The 20173-nt window shown below is 54.9% G+C and overlaps 2 protein-coding genes across 36 annotated transcripts in view; one reads left to right on the forward strand and one right to left on the reverse strand.

The window, feature by feature from the left end:
- PKN1 (protein kinase N1) overlaps positions 1-15482 on the forward strand; it is a 40725-nt gene extending 25243 nt beyond the window's left edge. For 22 of the 31 annotated variants that reach the window (XM_077977946.1, XM_077977950.1, XM_077977945.1 and 19 more), the window contains 15 exons: positions 2301-2410; positions 2505-2648; positions 8039-8114; positions 8200-8341; positions 8432-8525; positions 11206-11285; positions 11366-11441; positions 11527-11618; positions 12982-13158; positions 13392-13454; positions 13553-13629; positions 13804-13946; positions 14199-14306; positions 14395-14475; positions 15202-15482. In XM_077977946.1, the coding sequence (XP_077834072.1) occupies positions 2301-2410; positions 2505-2648; positions 8039-8114; positions 8200-8341; positions 8432-8525; positions 11206-11285; positions 11366-11441; positions 11527-11618; positions 12982-13158; positions 13392-13454; positions 13553-13629; positions 13804-13946; positions 14199-14306; positions 14395-14475; positions 15202-15405 (1667 nt within the window). In that variant the 3' untranslated portion in view covers positions 15406-15482. Of the gene's footprint in view, positions 1-2300; positions 2411-2504; positions 2649-8038; positions 8115-8199; positions 8342-8431; positions 8570-11162; positions 11286-11365; positions 11442-11526; positions 11619-12981; positions 13159-13391; positions 13455-13552; positions 13630-13803; positions 13947-14198; positions 14307-14394; positions 14565-15144 lie in introns of all 31 variants that reach the window. The other 9 variants (XM_077977940.1, XM_077977932.1, XM_077977928.1 and 6 more) reach the window with 5 other exon arrangements.
- Positions 14864-19258, reverse strand: PTGER1 (prostaglandin E receptor 1). Of its 5 annotated transcripts, none has more exons than XR_013408521.1 (4): positions 18883-19218; positions 17001-17959; positions 16064-16440; positions 14864-15631 (listed from the first exon to the last, which is right to left on the reverse strand). XR_013408521.1 is itself a non-coding variant. In XM_077975822.1 (4 exons), exons 3-4 carry the CDS (start codon positions 17940-17942, stop codon positions 16174-16176), a joined length of 1209 nt encoding a protein of 402 aa, XP_077831948.1. In that variant the 5' UTR covers positions 17943-17959; positions 18565-18686; positions 18883-18979; the 3' UTR covers positions 14864-16173.
- Between the last annotated feature and the right edge of the window lie 915 nt (positions 19259-20173).

Raw genomic sequence — 20173 nt, forward strand, 5'->3', positions numbered from 1 at the left:
TCTGCCATAGAGGTGACTACTGTCCCGACTTTTATCATTTCCTTGCTATAATTCATAGTTGTACAATTCCATGTTTGCATCTCCAAAAACTTTAATTTTGCCTGGTATTAGAACTTTATATTGATAGGCTCATACAGACTGTATTCTATCACATGGCTTTTTTCATTCAACATTGTTTCGGGGCTAGGCATAGTGGCTCAAGCTTGTAATCCCAGCACTTTGGGAGGCCAAGGTGGAGGGATTGCTTGAGCCAAGGAATTTGAGCCCAGCCTGGGCAACATGATGAAACCCCATCCTATAAAAAAATGCAAAAAAACAAAACCAAACAAACAAACAAAAAAAGCATTGTTTTGGGAGACTCATCCATTTTGTTGTGAGAAGCTATAGTTAATTCATATTTATTCCTGCTTAATAATCCATTATGTTAGACTGAGCCATATCGAATTGCCTTTTTCTGAAACCAAAAAAAAAAAAAATAGTTAAATATCAGCAATTTTGTACTTCAGCTACTAAGAGTGTATCGCAGTTTTAAAATATTAATTCTCCTGTTAATGGACTGTGGGATGCCTCTATTTTGGACTGTTATATATACTTTCTATAAATGTATCTACTGATGTATACATGCATGCATTTTGCTAGGGTAAATTCTTAGGAAGGCCTGGGCACGGTGGCTCACGCCTGTAATCCCAGCACTGTGGGAGGCCAAGGCCAGTGATCACTTGAGTTTGGGAGTTCAAGACCAGCCTGGCCAACATGGCAAAACCCCATCTCTACTAAAAACACAAAAATTAGCTGGGCATGGTAGTGTGTGCCCGTAGTCTGAGCTACTTTAGAGGCTGAGGCACGAGAATTGCTTGAACCCAGGAGGTGGAAGTTGCAGTGAGCCGAGATTGTGCCACTGCACTCCTGCCTGGGTGACAGAGAGAGACTCTGGCTCAAAAAATAAATGAATAAATAAATTCTTAGGAGTATGTTGCTGGGACTTCCATGTAGAATAAAACTGAATTTGGATCCCTGCCTCACCTCACACCATGGTAAAAAAAAAATCAACTGGATTAAAGGCTTCAATGTCGGCCGGGCGCAGTGGCTCACGCCTGTAATCCCAGCACTTTGGGAGGCCGAGGCGGGCGGATCACAAGGTCAGGAGATCGAAACCACAGTGAAACCCCGTCTCTACTAAAAATACAAAAAATTAGCCGGGCGAGGTGGTGGGCGCCTGTAGTCCCAGCTACTCAGGAGACTGAGGCAGGAGAATGGCGTGAACGCGGGAGGCGGAGCTTGCAGTGAGCCGAGATCATGCCACTGCACTCTAGCCTGGGCTACAGAGCGAGACTCCGTCTCAAAAAAAAAAAAAAAAAAAAAGGCTTCAATGTCAAATGCAAAACTTCACAGTTGGAGAAAAGTAATGGAGAGGAGGATTTATTTTAAAAAGATAGCAGACAGCCAGGCCTGGTGGCTCATGCCTGTAATCCCAGATACTTGGGAGGCTGAGGCAGGAGAATATCACTTGAGGCCAAGAGTTTGAGACCAGCCTAGTCAACATAACAAGACTCATCTCTACCAAAAAAAAAAAAAAAAAGAAGAAAGAAAAAGATAATAGACCTGCCCCTTTCTGCCAGCATTTTCTTTCTTTTTTCCTTTCTTTCTTTTTTTTTTTTTTTGAGGTAGAACTTTACTCTTGTCGCCCAGGTTGGAGTGCAGTGGCGTGATCTCGGCTCACTGCAACCTCCGCCTCCTGGATTCAAGTGATTCTCCTGCCTCAGCCTCCCGAGTAACTGGGATTACAGGCATGCGCCACCACACCTGGGTAATTTTGTATTTTTAGCAGACACGGGGTTTCACCATGTTGGTCAGGCTGATCTCAAACTTCTGACCTCAGGTGATCCACCTGCCTCAGCCTCCCAAAGTGTTGAGATTACAGGCACAAGCCACTGTGCAAGGCCATTTTTCCTTTCTGTTTTCTTTCTCTCTTTCTCTCTCTTTCGTCTCGCTCTGTCACCCAGGCTGGAGTGCAGTAGCATGATCTCGGCTCACTACAACCTCTGCCTCCTGGGTTCAAGTGATTATCCTGCCTCAGCCTCCTGAGTAGCTGGCATTACGGGCGTGCGCCACCACGCCCAGCTAATTTTTTGTATTTTCAGTAGAGATGGGGTTTTGCCATGATGGCCAGGCTGGTCTTGAACTCCTGGCCTCAACTGATCTGCCTGCCTCGACTTCCTAAAGTGCCGGGATTACAGGCATGAGCCACCTTGCCTGGCCGCTGCCAGCATTTTCTGACTGGGCCCTCTCCCCCATTTCAGGTGAAGTCAGCACTGTGCTTAAGCTGGACAACACAGTGGTGGGGCAGACGTCTTGGAAGCCATGTGGCCCCAGTGCCTGGGACCAGAGCTTCACTCTGGAGCTGGAGAGGGTGAGCTGCGTTGGAGGACAACAGGGCCCGGAGGAGGAGGCGGCGTTCCATGCCTCTGGCACCCTGAGTGATGGCCCTCTTCCTCTCCCTGCAGGCACGGGAACTGGAGTTGGCTGTGTTCTGGCGGGACCAGCGGGGCCTGTGTGCCCTCAAATTCCTGAAGTTGGAGGATTTCTTGGACAATGAGAGGCATGAGGTGCAGCTGGACATGGAACCCCAGGGCTGCCTGGTGGCCGAGGTACAGCCCACCCCTGATCCTGAGAAAATGCTGCTTCTCCCTCACTCCCCCATTCCCAGTTTCCTAGAAGGGGAAAATCTGTTTTAGGTCTGGCTCTTCCAGAAGGGGAAGATACGATTTAGGTCAGGCTCTTCTAGAAGAGGAAAACACATTTTAGATCCAGCTCTTCTAGAAACAGAGGATATGTGTTAACTCTGCCTTTTCTAGAAGGAGAAGATATGTTTTAGGTCAGCCTCTTCTAGAAGGGGAAGAGATGTTTTAGATCTGCTTTTTTCTAGAAGGGAAAGATGTTTTAGATCAGGCTTTTCTAGAAAGGGAAGATAGGCTTTAGATCATACTCTTCTAGAAAGGGAAGATACGTTTTAGATTTGCCATTTCTGGAAGGGGAAGGCATGTTTTAGGTCAGGCTTTTCTAAAAGGGGGAGATATGTTTTAGATCTACCTCTTCTAGAAGGGGAAGATACATTTTAAATAGATATCTTGTAGAGGGAAAGGTATGTTTTTGATCAGGCTCTTCTAGAAAGGGAAGATAGGCTTTAGATCTGCCTGTTTTAGGCTGGGCGTAGTGGCTCATGCCTGTAATCCCAGCGCTTTGGAAGGCTGAGGCAGGTGGATCACCTGAGGTCAGGGAGACCAGCCTGGCCAACATGGTGAAACCATGTCTCAACTAAAAATACAAAATTAGCTGGGTGTGGTGGCGCATGCCTTTAGTCCCGGCTACTCGGGAGGCTGAGACAGGAGAATCGCTTGAACCCAGGAGGCAGAGGCTGCAGTGAGCTGAAATCCCACCACTGCACTCCAGCCTGGGCAACAGAGTGAGACTCCATCTCAAAAAAATAAAATAAAATAAAAGATCTGTCTGTTCTAGAAGGGGAAGGTACATTTTAGATCAGGCTCTTTTAGAAGCATAAGATATGTTTTAGATCTGGTTTCTCTTAGTACGGAAAGATAGTTTTAGATCAGGCTCTTTTAGAAGTGGCAGGTATGTTTTAGATCAGTGTATTCTAGAAGGGGAAGATACATTTTAGATCTGTCTCTGAACCTTGATAGAAAAGCACACCTTGGCCGGGTGCGGTGGCTCACACCTGTAATCCCAGCACTTTGGGAGGCCAAGGCAGGTGGATCACTTGAGGCCAGGAGTTCCAGGCTAGCCTGGTCAACATGGTGAAACCCCATCTCTATTACAAATACAAAAATTAGCTGGGCATGGTAGTGGGCACCTGTAATCCCAGCTACTCGGGAGGCTGAGGCAGGAGAATTGCTTGAACCCAGGAGACAGAGGTTGCAGTGAGCTGAGATCATGCCATTGCACCCCAGCCTGAGCAACAAGAGTGAGACTTTGTCTCAAAAAAAAAAAAAAAAAAAAAAGAAGAAGAAGAAGAAAAGAACTTCTAATTAGCCACATCAGTGATATAACCTTAGCTGGGATTGGTTTTGTTCTGAGGCAAGATATTTAAAAAAAAAAAAAAGAAGAAGAAGAAGAAGCTGATTTCCAAATTTAGAAATGTTTAAAGAAAAAAGGAAATAAATTATAAAATTTCATCCAGCCGGAAAAGTGATACAAAACCTGGCAACATATCGTGGTGATTGTTACCAGCCACAGTCAAGAGAAAGCGATTCCTTCCACAGCCGTGTGAGGGTGAAGGTCTGAATTGGGGTGGCCTCCCCTTGGCATTGTTGACATCTGGGGCCACATCATCCTCTGTGGTGGGGCTGTCCTGTGCACTGGAGAATGTTTAGCAGCACCTCTGCCCACTGCTTACAGGATGGCAGTAGCACCGGCTCCCCCTAAGGTTTGGCAGCCCAGAGGTCTCCAGACATTGTTTAGTGCTCCATGGCTGGGAACCCCTGGTCCGAATGACATTTCTAGCTGAGTTCGCCTAGCATAAGCCAGACTCTGTAGCGAGTGCTTTGGCGACGTGAACTTTTTAATTCTCACAACCAACTAGCAAAAGAGGGACTGTTATTACTCAAATTTGACAGAGGAGGAAACTAGGGCACAGAGAAGGAAAGTGACCTGACCCCTCATTTAGCCAAATTATCCTAAAAAACTCTTAATCTTCCGCTGACCTATATGTGTACCCCATTTTACATATATACATAATAGATTACTTATATATGTATAAACACATATTATCTATTATTTACCCACCTACCTGTCCATCCATCCACTCTGTCTGTCTGTCTATGCATTCATCCATCCATCTTTTTTTTTTTTTTTTTTGAGACGGAGTCTCGCTCTGTCGCCCAGGCTGGAGTGCAGTGGTGCGATCTTGGCTCACTGCAAACTCTGCCTCCCGGGTTCACGCCATTCTCCTGCCTCAGCCTCCCAAGTAGGTGGGACTACAGGCGCCCGCTACCATGCCCAGCTAATTTTTTGTATTTTTAGTGGAGACAGCGTTTCACCATGTTAGCCAGGATGGTCTCGATCTCCTAACCTCATGATCTGCCCGCCTCAGCCTCCCAAAGTGCTGGGATTACAGGCGTGAGCCACTGCGCCCGGCCCAGCCATCTTATCAATGCATCCTTTATCCATTGATAGATATACTTATATTATCTGTCTTATCTATGTATCCATCTATATTACCTATTTATCTAATCCATCTATCCATTTATCTATCTCTATATATATTATCTATCAACCAATCTATTTTTCCATGCATCCGTCTCTATTATCTGTCAGTCATCTTATCCATCAATCTTATATATGCATCATCCATCCATCTATCTCTATATATTTCTCTCTATATACATCTACCCATTCCTCTATCTTTATCTATCCCTCTCTATCTGTGCCTCTAATTTTTCTCTCTGTAGCTAGATCTATCCATCCATCTATATTATCTATCAACTAATCTATCTTTCCATTTACCCATCTGTCTATATTATCTATCCATATTACCTATCTATCCATCTATATTATCTATCATCTTATCCGTCCATCCATTTATCTTATCTATGCTTATCCCTCTATCCATCCATCTCTGTATATTCCTCTATCTCTATTTGTATCTACCCATTCCTCTCTCTGGCTCTATCTATCCCCGTCTATATCTATCTGTTCCTCTCTCTATTTTTCTCTCGATAGCTGTATCTATCTATCCATCCATCCATCCATCCTTCTATCTGTATGTATCCCTGCTTCTATCAGCCTCTCTCTCTTACTCTATCTGTAACTACCCTTCCATCCATGCCCCTCTCTATCTACCTGCATCTATATGTGTCTCTTTCTGTGTCTATTTATCCATCTCTCTATATCCATATCCCCAAGCAGAGGTTCTCCCCTGGTCTGATCATCAAGCACCACTGAAAGAAAGGGGCTGGTCCAGGCACGGTGGCTCACGCCTGTAATCCCAGCACTTTGGGAGGCTGAGGCTGATGGATCATTTGAGGTCAGGAGTTTGAGACCAGCCTGGCCAATATGGTGAAACCCCGTCTTTACCAAAAATACAAAAATTAGGCTGGGTGTGGTGGCTCACGCCTGTCATCCCAGCACTTTGGGAGGGTCAGGCAGGCAGATCACCTGAGGTCAGGAGTTCAAGACCAACCTGGCCAACATGGAGAAACCCAGTCTCTACTAAAAATACAAAAATTAGCTGGGCGTGGTAGCACATGCCTGTAATGCCAGTTACTTGGGAGGCTGAGGCAGGAGAATCGCTTGAATCGGGGAGGTGGAGGTTGCAGTGAGCCAAGATCGCACCACTGCACTCCAACCTGAGCAACAGAGTGAGGCTCTGTCTCAAAAAAAAAAAAAAAAAGAAAAAAGCTGGGCATGGTGGTGGGTGCCTGTAACCCCAGCTACTCGGGAGACTGAGGCAGGAGAATCTCTAGTGTCTGGGAGGTGGAGGTTGTGGTGAGCCCAGATTGCGCCACTGCACTCCAGCCTGGGCAACAGAATCTCAAAAAAAAAAAAAAAAAAAAAAAGGGAACTTTCTGCAGCTCTGTTGTTGATGTACCCACAGTGGCTGAGTTCTGTTGTAGATGGAAATGTTCTCTATCTGAAATGCAACCCGTGCGACCAGGGAACCAAAGTTTGTTTTTTTTTGTTTTTTTTTTTTTTTTTTTTTGAGACGGAGTCTCGCTCTGTCGCCCAGGCTGCAGTGAGTGGCGCGATCTCGGCTCACTGCAAGCTCCGCCTCCCGGGTTCACGCCATTCTCCTGCCTCAGCCTCCCGTGTAGCTGGGACTACAGGCGCCCGCCACCACGCCCGGCTAATTTTTTTGTATTTTTAGTAGAGATGGGGTTTCACCGTGTTAGCCAGGATGGTCTCGATCTCCTGACCTCATGATCCACCCACCTCAGCCTCCCAAAGTGCTGGGATTACAGGCGTGAGCCACCACGCCCGGCTCAAAGTTTTAATTTCACTGACATTTTCACTAATTTAAATTTAAATCGCCACATGTGAAACCGTACCAGACACTGCAGTTCTGTGACTTCGGCATCTTCTAGAAATTGTGTTGGAGTTGGGAGAATTAAACTTGACGGGTGACTTCCGTAGATGGGTGGGCACCAGCGTTGCCTGGGGACTTGTTGAAACATTGAGTGCTTTAAGGCCGGGCGCAGTGGCTCACGCCTGTAATCCCAGCACTTTGGGAGGCCACAGTGGGCAGATCACTTGAGCCCGGGAGTTTAGGACCAGCCTGACCAAGATGGTGAAACTCTGTCTCTACAAAAAATACAACTATTTGCCAGGCATGGGGGTGCGCGCCTGTAGTCCCAGCTACTCAGGAGGCTGAGGTGGGAGGATCGCTTGAGCCCGGGAGGTGGAGGCTGCAGTGAGCCGAGATTGCACTACTATACTCCAGCCTGGGCAATGGAGCAAGACCCTGTCTAAAAAAAAATTATCTATCTATCTATCTATCTATCTATCTATCTATCTATCTGTATAGATGTATCTCTCTCTCTGTCTCACACACACACACACACACACACACACACACACACACACACAGAGCGCGCTTCCTCCACTCCGTGTTTCTGGCTCAGTAGGTCAAAGGGGGGGCCTGGAAACCTGCGTTTCTAGCAAGTTCCCAGGTGTTGCTGCTACTGCAGGTCTGGGGTCTGGGAGCACATGTGGGGAATCGGGGTGTGGGATGGTGTGGCGTCCGTTTGTGGTCGCTGTCTGTCAGTCTTGTTGGATCAGATGCTCTCCCCACCTCTAGAAGGGGACCCGGTTGTCTGCTTCTTGCTTTTCCAGGACGTCCCTTCAGGAGGGGAGCCGTGGGTGGCACTGATGGCCTCTTCATTGTCACCTGGTACTCGGGTTGAATCTGATGCCACCTGACCAGAACCCCACTGGGGCGTGCACACCCGTGCTCCTAGGGGCTTCCTTACCAAGCTGTCTGCCTGCAGGTGGGCAGGGGTCCTCACCGTTTGGTCCCTTCCCCCAGGTCACCTTCCGCAACCCTGTCATTGAGAGGATTCCTCGGCTCCGACGGCAGAAGAAAATTTTCTCCAAGCAGCAAGGTGAGAGGGTGCTCCAGGCCTCCTGGGGGAGAGGCCGGGGTCCTGGGAGTGTCATGGAGGGTGATGCCTGCCGCCGTCCCCCCAGGGAAGGCGTTCCAGCGCGCTAGGCAGATGAACATCGACGTCGCCACGTGGGTGCGGCTGCTCCGGAGGCTCATCCCCAATGCCACGGGCACAGGCACCTTCAGCCCTGGGGCTTCTCCAGGATCCGAGGCCCGGACCACAGGGTAAGGAAGGAGGGCCCCGGGGTCCCGGCCGCCCCTTGAAGCCTGCGAGAGTCCTGGGCCCCAGACACACCCTCCTCTCGTCTGCGGCAGTGACATATCGGTGGAGAAGCTGAACCTCGGCACCGACTCGGACGGCTCACCTCAGAAGAGCTCGCGGGATCCTCCTTCCCGCCCATCGAGCCTGGTGAGGGTCCCTCCCTCTCCCCCGCTAGGCCTGGCCTGGGCAGCGTCAGGGGTCCTGTTCCAGGCTCAGAGACCACTAGGAACTTCCTTGGAGCCCCGCAGCATGTCTGTGGCAGAACCAGGGCCCAGATCTCTATGCTGGTTAAAACCTGTGCCCAGATCTCCATCCTGGTTAACAAACGGCTCATGCCTATAATCTCAGCACTTCTGGGAGGCTGACATGGGAGGATTGCTGGAGCCCAGGAGTTTGAGACCGGCCTGGGCAACACAGTGAGCCACGGTGAGCCATGATCCTGCCCCTGCATGGCAGCCTGGGCTACATAGGGAAATCTTATCTCAAAAAATAAAACAGGCCGGGCGCAGTGGCTCACACCTGTAATCCCAGCACTTTGGGAGGCTGAGGCCAGGAGTTCAAGACCAGCCTGGCCAACACAATGAAACCCCGTCTCTACTAAAAATACAAGAATTAGCCGGGTGCGGTTGTGGGCACCTGTAATCCCAACTACCCGGGAAACTGGGGCAGTTGAACCTGAGAGGCGGAGGTTGCAGTGAGCCAAGATTATGCCAACTGCGCTCCAACCTGGGTGACAGAGCGAGACTCCGTCTCAAAAAATAAAAATAAATAAATAAAACTGTGAGCTCGGGGGCTGGGCCGCCTGGGTTCCCATCCCTGCCCTGCCACCTCTTGGCTCTGCGCTTCACCTCTCTGTGCCTCAGTGCACCGCTTTGCAAAACGAGCATATTTAAAACTCATGTCGATGACAGAGTGATCGAGAGAGTGCTGTGCTCTAGGCAGAGGTTACCGCAAGCTGGGAGCCACAAGGGGACCTGCCGGGTAATGGAAACGTTCCTCGTCTTTATCTAGGTCAGAGGTCAGCATGCATTTTCCGGAAAGGGCCAGAGAGTCAATATTTTTGGCTTTGTGGGCTAGACAGTCCCTGTCTGCTTTGTAGTTTGAAAGCAGCCACAGACGATTTGTACACCATAAGCGTGTCTCTATTCCGGTAAAACCTTATTGGTAGTTCACACGGAAGTTTGAACATCGTTGAACTTTCATGGGCAATGAAATATTCTTCCTCTTTTTTTTTTTCCCCCAACGATTCAAAAATGTAAAAATCACTTCACCTGTGGTCCCAGCTACTTGGGAGGCTGAGGCAGGAGGATGACTTGAGTCCAGGAGTTGGAGTCCAGCCTCAACAACATGGTGAAACTCCATTTTTTTTTTTTTGAGATGGAGTCTCACTCTGTTGCCCAGGCTGGAGTGCAGTAGTGTGATCTGGGCTTACTGCAGCCTCCACCTCCTGGGTTCAAGGAATTCTCCTGCCTCAGCCACGCGAGTAGCTGGGACTACAAGTGTGCGCCACCACACCTGGCTAATTTTTGTCTTTTTAATAGAGACGGGGTTTCACCTTGTTGACCAGGCTAGTCTTGAACTCCTGACCTCAGGTGATCTGCCCACCTCAGCCTCCCAAAGTGCTGGGATTATAGGTGTGAGCCACTGCGTCCAGCCACTGCATCTCTTTAAAGAAAAAAAAAAAAGGTGAAAGCTGGCCGGGCGCGGTGGCTCAAGCCTGTAATCCCAGCACTTTGGGAGGCCGAGACGGGCAGATCACGAGGTCGGGAGATCGAGACCATCCTGGCTAACACGGTGAAACCCCGTCTCTACTAAGAAATACAAAAAAACACTAGCCGGGTGAGGTGGCAGGCACCTATAGTCCCAGCTACTCGGGAGGCTGAGGCAGGAGAATGGCGTGAACCCGGGCGGCGGAGCTTGCAGTGAGCCGAGATTGCGCCACTGCACTCCAGCCTGGGCGACAAAGCGAGACTGTCTCAAAAAAAAAAAAATTAAAAAATTTTTAAAAAAATTAAAAAATTAAAAATGGACATTGTCGAGCCAGGCATGATGGGACTTGTAGTCCCAGCTACTCGGGAAGCTGAACAATTCTGTAATCCCAGCACTTTGGAGGCTGAGGCGGGTAGATCACCTGAGGTCGGGAGTTCGAGACCACCCTGACCAACATGGAGAAACCCCATCTCTACTAAAAATATAAAAAATTAGCCTGGCTTGGTGGTGCATGCCTGTAATCTCAGCTCTTTGGGAGACTGAGGTAGGAGAATCACTTGAACCCAGGAGGCGGAGGTTGCCATGAACGGAGATCGTGCCATTGTACTCCAGCCTGGGTAACAAGAATGAAACTCAGTCTCAAAAAAAAAAATTAGCTGGGTGTGGTGGTGCAAGCCTTTAGTCCCACCCCCTACCTTCAGGAGGTGAAGGTAGAGTTGAAGGCTGCACTAAGCTATGACTGTGCCACTGCACTCCATCCTGGGCGACAGAGCAAGACTCTGTCTCTAAAAAAAAAAAAAAAAGAAAATTCGGGCTGGGCGTGGTGGCTCACGTCTGTAATCCCAGCACTTTGGGAGGCCGTGGTGGGTGGATCACCTGAGGTCAAGAGTTCCAGACCAGCCTGGCCAACATGGTGAAACCCCATCTCTACTAAAAGTACAAAAATTAGCCAGGCGTGGTGGTGCAGGCGTGTGGCTGGAGGAGAGTGAGTGAGGGGCCGCATGGGAGGAGAGGTGAGGACAGAGAGGTGGGGGGCAGATCTTGCAGGGCCTCAGAGGCTGTTGTGGTTATGAGGGCCTCTCTGACTCCCCTTACTCTGGCCTCTTCTCCGCCACAGAGCTCCCCGATCCAGGAATCCTCCATCACTCCCAAGCTGCCTTCGGAGACCCAGGAGACCCCAGGCCCCGCCCTGTGCAGGTGACACCACTCCCCGGCCCCCTGCCCACCACCCACCCCTGCCTGCTGTCCTTGTCCTCACCAGTGGCCTCTCTCCACAGCCCTCTGAGGAAGTCGCCTCTGACCCTTGAGGATTTCAAGTTCCTGGCGGTGCTGGGCCGGGGTCACTTTGGGAAGGTGAGGTGGAGGGCAGCGGATTGGGAGACCCCCCCCCAGGTCCCTGGCTGGCCACTAAAGCCACCCCTGCCCACTGTGGTTCCAGGTGCTGCTCTCCGAATTCCGGCCCAGTGGGGAGCTGTTCGCCATCAAGGCTCTGAAGAAAGGGGACATTGTGGCCCGAGACGAGGTGGAGAGGTGGGGACCTGCCGTGGTCCTCTGGGGACCTCTGTCTTCTCTTTTGGGAAATGACAGAGCAGTTCTCTCCTTGGAGCTGCAGGGAGAGTGACTCATAGTGGTCACTAATGCCAGGCACGGTGGCTCTCTCCTGTAACCCCAGCACTCTGGGAGGCTGAGGCAGGTGGATCACTTGGGCTCAGAATTTCAAGACCAGGCTGGGCAACATGGCGACACCCCCATCTTTACAAAACATACAAAATAATTAGCTGAGTGTGGTGGTACGTGCTTGTAGCCCCAGCTACTCATGAGGCTGAGATAGGAGGATCACCTGAGCCTAGTAGGTCAAGGTTGCAGTGAGCTGAGATCACACCGCTGCACTCCAGCCTGGGCAACACAGTGAGACCCTGTCTCAGAACAAATAAGTCACTAATACCTACTAGCCTAATACCAAGATAATAATAGCTCTTATAAAAGTTATTCGTTTGTTCCTCCATGTTGCCCTATAAGGTAAATACTGATGGCACAGAGAGGTTGAGCAATTTACCCAAGGTCACACAGCCAGTAAGCAGCAGGTCCAGGATTCAAAGCTAGAGACTCAGGTTCTGAAGCCTGTGCCCTTCGTGGTGCAAACATACTGCCTCTGCTTTGGGGACAGGATCCTGGGTTCAAATCTCACATCTGCAGCATGGGCTTGGAGATCCTGGGGAGGTCACTTCTCCCTTCAGAACCTCAGCCTCTTTGCCAGGCACTGTGGCTTACGCCTGTAATCCCAGCACTTTGGGAGGCCGAGGTGCATGGATCACCCGAGGTCAGGACATCGAGACCAGTATGGCCAACATGGTGAAACCCCGTCTGTACTAAAAATACAAAAATCAGCCGGGTGTGGTAGTGGGCCTCTGTAGTCCCACCTATTTGGGAGGCTGAGGCAGGAGAATCACTTGAACCCAGGAGGCAGAGGTTGCAGTGAGCCAAGATCGCGCCACTGCACTCCAGCTTGACTCTGTCTCAAAAAAAAAAAAAAAAAAAGAACCCCTCTTGATGTGGAGAAGCGGAGTGCTGCTGCCTTCCACACACACGGTTGTCAGGTGCTGTCTACACAGTGCCTAACCCCTCTAAACATTCGGTACAGGCACTGAGATTGTCCTTGGTCTTCCCAGCATTCTTTTGATAATCAGGAACCCAACTCAGAAACAAGTAAAGAAATGTATTGGTCTGCATCAGAAAAGTCCAGGAGTGTGCTGCCTTCAGGCATGGCTGTATCCAGGTGCTGAGATGACATTTCTCAGTTCTGCTTCCCTCTGTATGGGCTTTGCTTGCCGTCTGGGAGTCGGGGGTAAGCGGCGGCCATGGTCTCTGACTTCTGTCCCCCACCCCTCCCCAGCCTGATGTGTGAGAAGCGGATCTTGGCGGCAGTGACCAATGCGGGACATCCCTTCCTGGTGAACCTCTTTGGCTGTTTCCAGACACCGGAGCACGTGTGCTTCGTGATGGAGTACTCGGCCGGTGGGGACCTGATGCTTCACATCCACAGCGACGTGTTCTCTGAGCCTCGTGCCGTGTGAGCCTGGCCCCCCGGCCCGGGCCCCGCCTCCCTCCACAGCGTCTGACATTTCAGTCCCCTCGAGAGGCCGGCAGCCTGCTTCTCACCCCTCCACCCTCAGGCCTTGCTTCCCCCAGCCTCCCAGAGCTTTGGGGAGACTGGGGGGGCTTTTGAGGTTGTGGGAACCAGGCTTATGTGACCCTCCCTGCTTGCAGGGTGGCCCCACCCCTCAGCAGCCTCTCTCTCTGCAGCTTTTATTCCGCCTGCGTGGTGCTGGGCCTACAGTTTCTTCATGAACACAAGATTGTCTACAGGTGTGTGTGTGTGCGCGCATGCATGTGCACACTGCCCGTTGTGGGGACAGGGCCCAGACCCCCGCTCATCCCTCTTTCCATCCCCCAACCCCCAACAGGGACCTGAAGTTGGACAATTTGCTTCTGGACACCGAGGGCTACGTCAAGATCACAGACTTTGGCCTCTGCAAGGAGGGTGAGGGACTGGCCTCGGGATTAGACAAAGGAGCGGGAAGGAATGGGGTCCCTAACCCTACTTGGGGTACCCCCCACCCTGACCCTGGGACAGGGCTGGCTGTGTGGACAACCCCACATTGGGCTGAATGACTCCTCTGGCCCCCATAACCTCACATGGCCTTGCTGTCCCCAGGGATGGGCTATGGGGACCGGACCAGCACATTTTGTGGGACCCCGGAGTTCCTGGCCCCTGAGGTGCTGACGGACACTTCATACACGCGGGCTGTGGACTGGTGGGGGCTGGGTGTGCTGCTCTACGAGATGCTGGTTGGCGAGGTGAGACCCCACCCCTGTGTGTCTCGGATCTCACTGGAAACTGCGTGTGCCCTAGGGTGGGATCCAAGTCTGCCTCCACCAAGTGCTGTGTGATTGAGGGCTGCTCTGGCTCCCTGGCCTCAGTTTCCACCTCTATAAAATGGGACATTTCCCTGCCCGAGTTAGCCAGCACCCAAGAGCTGCAGCAGGCCGGGCTGGGTTTGGAGCAGCCAGAGGAGAGGCCGCATTCACCCCGGGCCTCCCTCTCCCCAGTCCCCATTCCCAGGGGATGACGAGGAGGAGGTCTTCGATAGCATCGTCAACGATGAGGTCCGCTACCCCCGCTTCCTGTCCGCCGAAGCCATCGGCATCATGAGAAGGGTGAGGACCCCCGACGTGGGGCAGGCCTGGGGAGGGGCACTGGGGCCCAGAAGGGGACAGATCCTGACACAGTGCTCCTTCCTCCAAGCTGCTGCGGAGGAACCCAGAGCGGAGGCTGGGATCTAGCGAGAGGGATGCAGAAGATGTGAAGAAACAGCCTTTCTTCAGGGTGAGGTTCCCCACAAGGACCTCAGTGACCCCGGCCCTCCCCCCGGTGCCGATTCATCACCCCACACCCGACGCCCCCCAGGCCTAGCCGCTTTGCCTCAAAGGCCTCGTTGCACCTCCAGGGCAACATCGTCACCTCCTTTGACACCCCGATTTCCCTCCTCCACTTTTGTTCCCCCCAGGGACCCTCCTAATCCCACATCTCCACTTTCCTCCGCCTCTTTTTTTTTTTTTTTTTTTTTTTGAGCCAGGGTCTCACTCTGTTGCCCAGGCTGGAATGCAGTGGCTCAATCTCGGCCCACTGCAACCTCCGCCTTCCAGATTCATGCGATTCTCCTACCTCAGCCTTCTGAGTAGCTGGGATTACAGGCACACACCACTCCACCACAGCTGGCTAATTTTTGTATTTTTAGTAGAGACGGGATTTTGCCACTTTGGCCAGGCTGGTCTTGAACTCCTGGCCTCAAGTGATCCTCCCACCTCAGCCTCCCAAAGTTCTGGGATTACAGATGTGAGCTACCACGCCTGGCCTCCACTGTTTCCTAATCCCGCTTCTCCACCAGGCTATCGCAGGTGATCCCTCCTGAGCCCCAGTCCCCCCACCCCACTTTTCCCTATATGATGACTCCTCTCCGGGGTCCCCAAGCCCTAGGACTGGTCCCCACTGCAGCACGCCCCCTCCTCAGCCTCCCAGGTTGACCCTCCCCTCCGCTTCCCTCCCCTGCAGACTCTGGGCTGGGAAGCCCTGTTGGCCCGGCGCCTGCCGCCGCCTTTTGTGCCCACGCTGTCTGGCCGCACCGACGTCAGCAACTTTGACGAGGAGTTCACCGGGGAGGCCCCCACACTGAGCCCGCCCCGTGACGCGCGGCCCCTCACAGCCGCGGAGCAGGCGGCCTTCCTGGACTTCGACTTCGTGGCGGGGGGCTGCTAGCCCCCTACCCTGCCCCTACCCCTGCCCGAGAGCTGTTAGTTTTTAAAAAGGCCTTTGGGATTTGCCTGATCCATGCATCTTGCGTGTCTTCTTGTGTGCAGTCATTGGCGGTGGGGGTGTGCTTGGAGGTGTGGACGTTTGGGGGGCAGGTGGCTGGTTGGTCGTGGGAGTCTCCAGTGATGGGGGTGTCATTTGAAGAGGATCAAGGGGCGGCGTGGACTCGGAGCTGTTCTTATGGGGGGGGAGCGTGGGTAAGCTGAGATGGGAGGCGGTCGGTATTGTGTTGGGGGCGCCCAGGGACATGGGGCAAAATGGTTTGGGGACAGGGTTTTGGGGCTGTATTGGAAGAACTCAAAGCCACAGTGAGCAGAATGGTTTCGGAAGTCCGTTAGGGCGGTGGCAAGGTCAGGAAACGCCCCCCACACCCTCTCGCTCTGCTCCCAGCACAGCCCCAGCCCCCGCCGCCCGCACGGTGCGCTTGCTCCTGCGGCTCCGGCGCCCACGGTCAGGCACCCTCGAGCCTCCTAGAACCGCGCCCCGGTGTCTCCGCGCCATCTTGTGGTAGGCCCCGGAACTGCACCCACCCTGGAAGCGCACTTGGCGCCTCTGCTGCCCCTTGCGCGGCCCCAGTGGATGCCGAAGCCCCGACGGGACTCACCGCTCTGTCTGGGCTCGTAGAATGGCTTTTTATTCCTCAAAGGCTCTTCGCCGCGTACCTGGGCCCGGCCCCAGGGTGGGTTGGCTTCGTCGTTGGGCCTCCGGTTGTGCTTAGAAGTAGCTGAGGCCGCTGTGCCGGGAGCTGCGCAGCGAGCTGGCCTCCCAGGCGCTCGGGGTTAGGCCCAGCCCCGCGGGGCCGCCCTTGGCCCCGGCCCTCGGGGGCAGGAAGCGAAGCAGTTGGCGCAGCACGGCCTGGCGCAGCAGGATGTACACCCAAGGGTCCAGGATCTGGTTCCAGGAGGCAAGGCGCACGGCCAGGAACAGTGGCCGCTGCAGGGAGGTAGAACTCCAGCCCCCGACGGCCAGCGCCACCAACACCTGCGGGGGAAGCCGGTGTGAGCCGTTTGGCGGGCGCAGGCGCAGGGGGGGCGCAGGGATGGTGGGGGCGTGGCTGGAAGGTAAAAGCCTGGGAGGAGGGGCGAGCCGTCGCAGGCAGGGTAAATGGGGATCCAGGTGGGAAGGGGATGCGGAAAAAAAGGAGGGAGGCAAAGAAACAAACGCCTTCAGTGGGTGGGGGCTCCGGCCGGAGAGGAGTCTCAGGTGTACCGGAAAGAGGAAAAACGAGGGGGTTGGGTGAAAGGACTAGGGAATGAAGCGCGGGGGCTTATAATGGTTGGGCAGGAGAGGAGGCTTGTGTGGGTCGGGGTGCGCTACAAAGACCCCAAAAAGGAAGAAGAGAGGGGGGCTAGGAGGAAGGATGGCAGGTCAGATGGAGAAGGCCATGCTGGCTTTTGGGGCAGGTGGGATGGGGCCTCCAGGGGCCGGGGCCTTGGTTGGGTCCAGGACGGAGGCCCAAGGTGTCCTGGGACGACGAAGGGCGGAGGGTGTTGAGAGGGACCGGGAAGAAGCGTGGCTCGAGGGGCCGGTGCGCCCCTCACCAGCATTGGGCTCCAGCAGATGCACGACACCACCATGATACCGACAAGCTGGCCCACCATCTCCACGTCGTGGCTGCGAGCTCTGCGTGCCGAGCCGCGGCTCTGGGAGCCGCCAAAGGCTGTGGAGGCTGAAGCGATGGATGAGGCGGACGAGGCGGAGGCCGAGCGGGGTCCGCGCGCCCCCCAGCGACGCCGGCTGTCGGGGCCCGAGGCCGGGGGAGGCCCTCGGGAGCGGCGTCGCCAGCGGGCGCGTAGCAGGGCCAGGCCGCTGAGCGTGTTGCACACCAGCGCGGCGAGGAGAGCGACCAGGCCGAGGCCGGCGAAGAGGCCGGCGAGCAGTGCCTGGCGCCAGCCGCCCGAGGGACCCAGGCCGATGAAGCACCACGTGCCCGGGTACTGCAGCTCGTAGCGGCCCACGCGCGCCAGCGGTAGCAGCGCGACGGCTAAGGCCACCGCAGCTACCGCGGCCAGCGCCAGGCGCGCGCGGGAGACCGAGACCCGCGCGGCGTGGAGCAGCGGCCGCGTGACGCCCACGCAGCGCTCCACCGCCATGCCGCAGCCCAGCAGCAGCGGGCACAGGCCGAAGAAGACCATGCAGCCGCCCAGGAAGTGGCAGGCCCCGCCGGCCGGAGCGCGCCCCGCAGTGTACAGGCGCAGCACTAGCGCGCCCGGGATCACGTGGCCTGCCAGGTCGGTGGCCAGCAGGCTGGCCACGAACAGCAGGAAGGTGGCGGCCGAGCGGCGGCGTCGCAGGCGGCCCGCGGCCTGCGCCAGCAGCGCCAGCGCCAGCAGGTTGGACACGGCGCCCAGCGTCATGGAGAAGATGGGCAGCGCGGGCGAAGCGCCCGACGGCGGCACAGCCGACGCGTTGGGGACCCAGGGCGCCGCGCATGTGGTCGCCTCGCCCGCCAGGCTCAGGTTGAGGGGCCCGCAAGGGCTCATGTCAGGCGCCGGGAGTGCTGGGTAGAGGAGAAGAGGGCAGAGTGAGGCTGGCTGGGCCCGGGCGGGGACCAGCCCACGGTGCCATCTCAGAACATCAGGCCCGTTTGACTCCCTGGCGTTCTCAGGCAGCCCCTCTGCCCATGGCAACTCCAAATGACCTGGCCACTCCATTTGGAAACCCTCCTCCCTCTCTTTTGCCTCTCACCGCCCCATCTCCTGCTCCAGGGCCTCCCTCTGTCCCCACTGGCCCGTTCTCTGTCCTTCATGGTTTCCTGCAAGATTCCCCTGAGCCCTGCCCTCGGGCATCTCTGCCAGTGCCTCTGGGCCTCACAGATCCCCCTCTGACCCCCACCTTCCATTTTTACACCGTAGCAAATTCCTGGGGCCTGTGGCTCCATCTGATAGCTGTCACCCATTTCTGCCCCTGTGGTCCTACCTGACTTTCCCCATGTCAGCTTTACTGCAGTCCCATCCTCGAGATACCCCAGCCCCATCTCTACCACCATGGGCACATCTCTACCCACGGTCATGTCCCTGTCCCCCATGGACCCATCTCCGACCCCACATGGCACAGCTACATCTATGGCATGGACGCATCTCTACCCCTGCCCCATGGACCTGCCTCTGATCCACTGTGGTCTCTCGCCAGGCCCCACTGCGATCACCTCTGCCTCACCCTGGCTGCCCACAGTTCCACTCCATGTCCCTGCCCCCAGAGGCCATGACCATCCACTCTTTGATATCCTGGTGGTGAGGGTGGAAAGGGCGGAACCGTCCACCAGGCCAGATGGGAAGGGAGGATGGACAGACGATAAGACAGGGACACACAGATCGGGGGGAAGAGCCCAGGGACACAGGATGGACAGACAGGTGGCCATGGCCCCACCCCTTCATGCCCTCCTCCTCCCCAGCCAGGGACCCTCACGTGCAACCCGCTTACCCAGCACTGCCTGGGATGCGGGGTCCCCATCACCGGCCGCTCAGCCCTGCTGCCCACTGCGCCCTGGCTCTCCGGCAGGCCGCTTCCTCCCTCCCTCTTCCTGGGGCGGCTCCTCGGCTCCTCCCGCCGCCCTTGCTGGCCTCCAGGGGCCGCTCCACCCCGCGCACGCCCGCTTGGGGCCTGGAGTGGCAGGGACCCCCCTCTCTGCTCCTGGCAATGGATGGGGGCCACTCTGGGCCCCAGCGGCTCCCTCCATGAGGAGGGAGGCTCTCTGGAGTCGTTCTGGCCCCCTGTGACCCCCTCCTCCCAGCAGGGCGGGAGTAGCCCCCTTCCCCCGAGGCTCGGGCCTCTTGCCTCATTAATAAAGTGGATAAAATCTAAACACTGGAAAATGTGAGTGTCGTCTGGGGCAGGCTGGGGCAGCTGCAGGGGGTGCCACTGCCCCCCTCCCTAGAGCTTTGGGACTAGGGGGGCTAACTCCAATTCTTTGGGGGCAGCAATGCCCCCCTGCCCTGCTAAAGCCTTCATGGACATTGGGGTAGGTGCTGGTGGGCAGGGCCTTGGGCAGACTGGCTTGGGTCAGGCCCAGCCTGGCCAGGGGATCCGCCTACTATTTATATAGGGGCTTAAGCCCCGGCTAGGGCCACAGCGAGTCATATCCTGGGAGGCGAGAGGAGGCGGCTGAAAGGGGGCAGGGGAACCAGGAGGCCTGGCGACCTGGGGACTCTCCCCAGTGTCTGGCTCCTGCTTTAAGATGGGCTGAGTGACACCTGGGACACACGTCCTAAGCCACAAAGACTCGCCCTTCTGCCCTGAGTAGGGCCACGCTGGCAGCCCCACACCCTAAGACAATCCCGTCACTTACCACTCAGTGTCATCCTGTCCCCATCTCAGCACAGCCAGCTTGCTGCCACCACATCCCTGAACTCAGGGTCTTACCCCCAGCGCCGGGACACACCCAGAGTTACTACCTCAATTCCAGCCCCTCCCCTCAACACCCCAAAATGCAGCCCTCTGAGATGACCACCCACATCACCCTCCTTAGTGCTGGGAAACAGGGTCTCACTTGGCATCGAGAGACAGATACATGTGCGCGCGCACACATACACATTGCCAAAACTGTCCCTGGTCACACTCTATATGACTTGTAATGACCCCCCAACAATCCCAGATAGGCCCCGCCGGCACACTCCGTACACCTAAGGCACCAGAAGTGACACCCCCTGCCCCTGGACACCAGAGACCTAGCTGGCCACCCCCACCCTCACCCCAAAACAGCAACGCCCTGAGA

The sequence above is a fragment of the Macaca mulatta genome, chromosome 19, assembly GCF_049350105.2.
Source record: "Macaca mulatta isolate MMU2019108-1 chromosome 19, T2T-MMU8v2.0, whole genome shotgun sequence".
Classification (NCBI taxonomy): domain Eukaryota; kingdom Metazoa; phylum Chordata; class Mammalia; order Primates; family Cercopithecidae; genus Macaca; species Macaca mulatta.

Excerpts from the sequence above, each read along its gene's own strand:
- PTGER1 (XM_077975821.1), bottom strand. The coding sequence starts at position 18,820 with ATGGCCACCTGTCTGTCCATCCTGTGTCCCTGGGCTCTTCCCCCCGAT. Across the intron at positions 17,960-18,564 it reads GAGACCACAGTGGATCAGAG|CACTCCCGGCGCCTGACATG; the intron begins GCAGGTCCATGG and ends TCCTCTACCCAG. Across the intron at positions 16,441-17,000 it reads TCTGCTGGAGCCCAATGCTG|GTGTTGGTGGCGCTGGCCGT; the intron begins GTGAGGGGCGCA and ends CTTCCCCCGCAG.